This window comes from Marmota marmota, unplaced genomic scaffold, assembly GCF_001458135.2.
Source record: "Marmota marmota marmota unplaced genomic scaffold, marMar, whole genome shotgun sequence".
Taxonomy (NCBI): domain Eukaryota; kingdom Metazoa; phylum Chordata; class Mammalia; order Rodentia; family Sciuridae; genus Marmota; species Marmota marmota.
The window spans coordinates 11,910,790-11,912,055 of record NW_026000164.1 but is presented as its reverse complement, the minus strand read 5'-3'; the positions used below and the strand labels follow the sequence as shown (position 1 = coordinate 11,912,055).

At 49.1% G+C, this 1,266-nt stretch overlaps 1 protein-coding gene across 1 annotated transcript in view; it reads right to left on the bottom strand.

The window, feature by feature from the left end:
• Positions 1-1,266, bottom strand: part of Klrg2 (killer cell lectin like receptor G2) — a 24,074-nt gene that overhangs the window by 9,026 nt on the left and 13,782 nt on the right. The window contains 1 exon segment of the mRNA XM_015493772.2: positions 84-185. Within this exon segment, the coding sequence (XP_015349258.2) occupies positions 84-185 (102 nt within the window).

The following is a 1,266-nucleotide window of genomic DNA, read 5'->3' as shown; positions in this document are numbered from 1 at the left end:
CCCCCCCATGGGACATCTCATCCTAATTATAAGGGCTGGAGGTGGCCCTGGTGGAGGAGCAGAGGGGAGCAGGGACACTGTACCTGCTCTGGAGGCCAAGGCCACAATGGTCACCGTGGAGACTGCCAGGAGCACAGCCATGACTGCCAGGGCCCAGCGCAGAGACTTCATGTACATGGGCAGCCCTGGGGGTGGGGACAGGCAGAAGGGAGATGTGACAAGAGACCACCCAGCCAAGGCCCACCCAGAACTCTGCCAACTCCTTACACCAGTGTCATGGCCTCCTTGGCCCAAATTCAAGTTAGGTCATTTGGGAGAAAGATGCTAGAAGATGGTTCTTTTTTCAAATTGTTAGAAGTTGTAAGGTTCTATAAAAGAGTGGGAACAGATGAGGTCAGCAGCCATTCATTGAGCACAGGGCATTCGACCCAAGCACAAGTAGAATCGGGCAAAGCCCTACACCTAGTGGGCCTAACAGGCACCCAGGGGACACTGCCCACTGAGAGGAACAAGGGCTCCGCTCACTGGAGTTCACCCAAATCCTATGGTCTCAGCACATAGGGCCTGCGGCTCCAGGACAAGTGGATCAGAGGGCTGGGGCGGGGCTGCAGGAATGGAGGACACACCAGGTGGGGAAAGCAGGCAAGGGCACAGAGCAGCAGCAGAACAGCATGCTTCCTAGTGCCAAGCCTCGCCCTGTTAAAGGAGTAACTGGGGAAGCCAGCAGAGTACAAGAAAAGAGGCATGATTGCAAACACTTCATCACAGCCCGGGATCTGGAGATTCACACCCCAACTGAGCATTCCTGAATTTGATCTCTTTGAGGACACAGCTTGAAATCAAGCAAGAAGAGCAGTCTCCTCTCCCAGAGCCTATGCTGCAAGGGCCCCAGGAGTCACTCAAACCTCGGCAAGGAGGACCAGTAACCATCACACTTCCCAAAGCCTGGAAATAGCGGAGGTAATTCTGCAGTGGTATTTTACCATTTTGAAAAGACCAACTGCATCAGAACAACACCACATGTGTATTAGCATGTTTCATACCCACATGTACACATACCTACACAGAGATGGACACGTTTCCAAGATATTTAATAACTCATTATTCATCTTTTCAGACAGAAGCACTTTGAAATCCCTATGTTTTCATTTGCTTTGGAAAAAAAATACCTGCTTCAAAAATCAGAAAAGGAAGTGTATTATGTTGATATGTGAAAATTTAACATCCACCTGTAAACTTGTTTTTTTTTTTTTTTTTTTTTTTTTT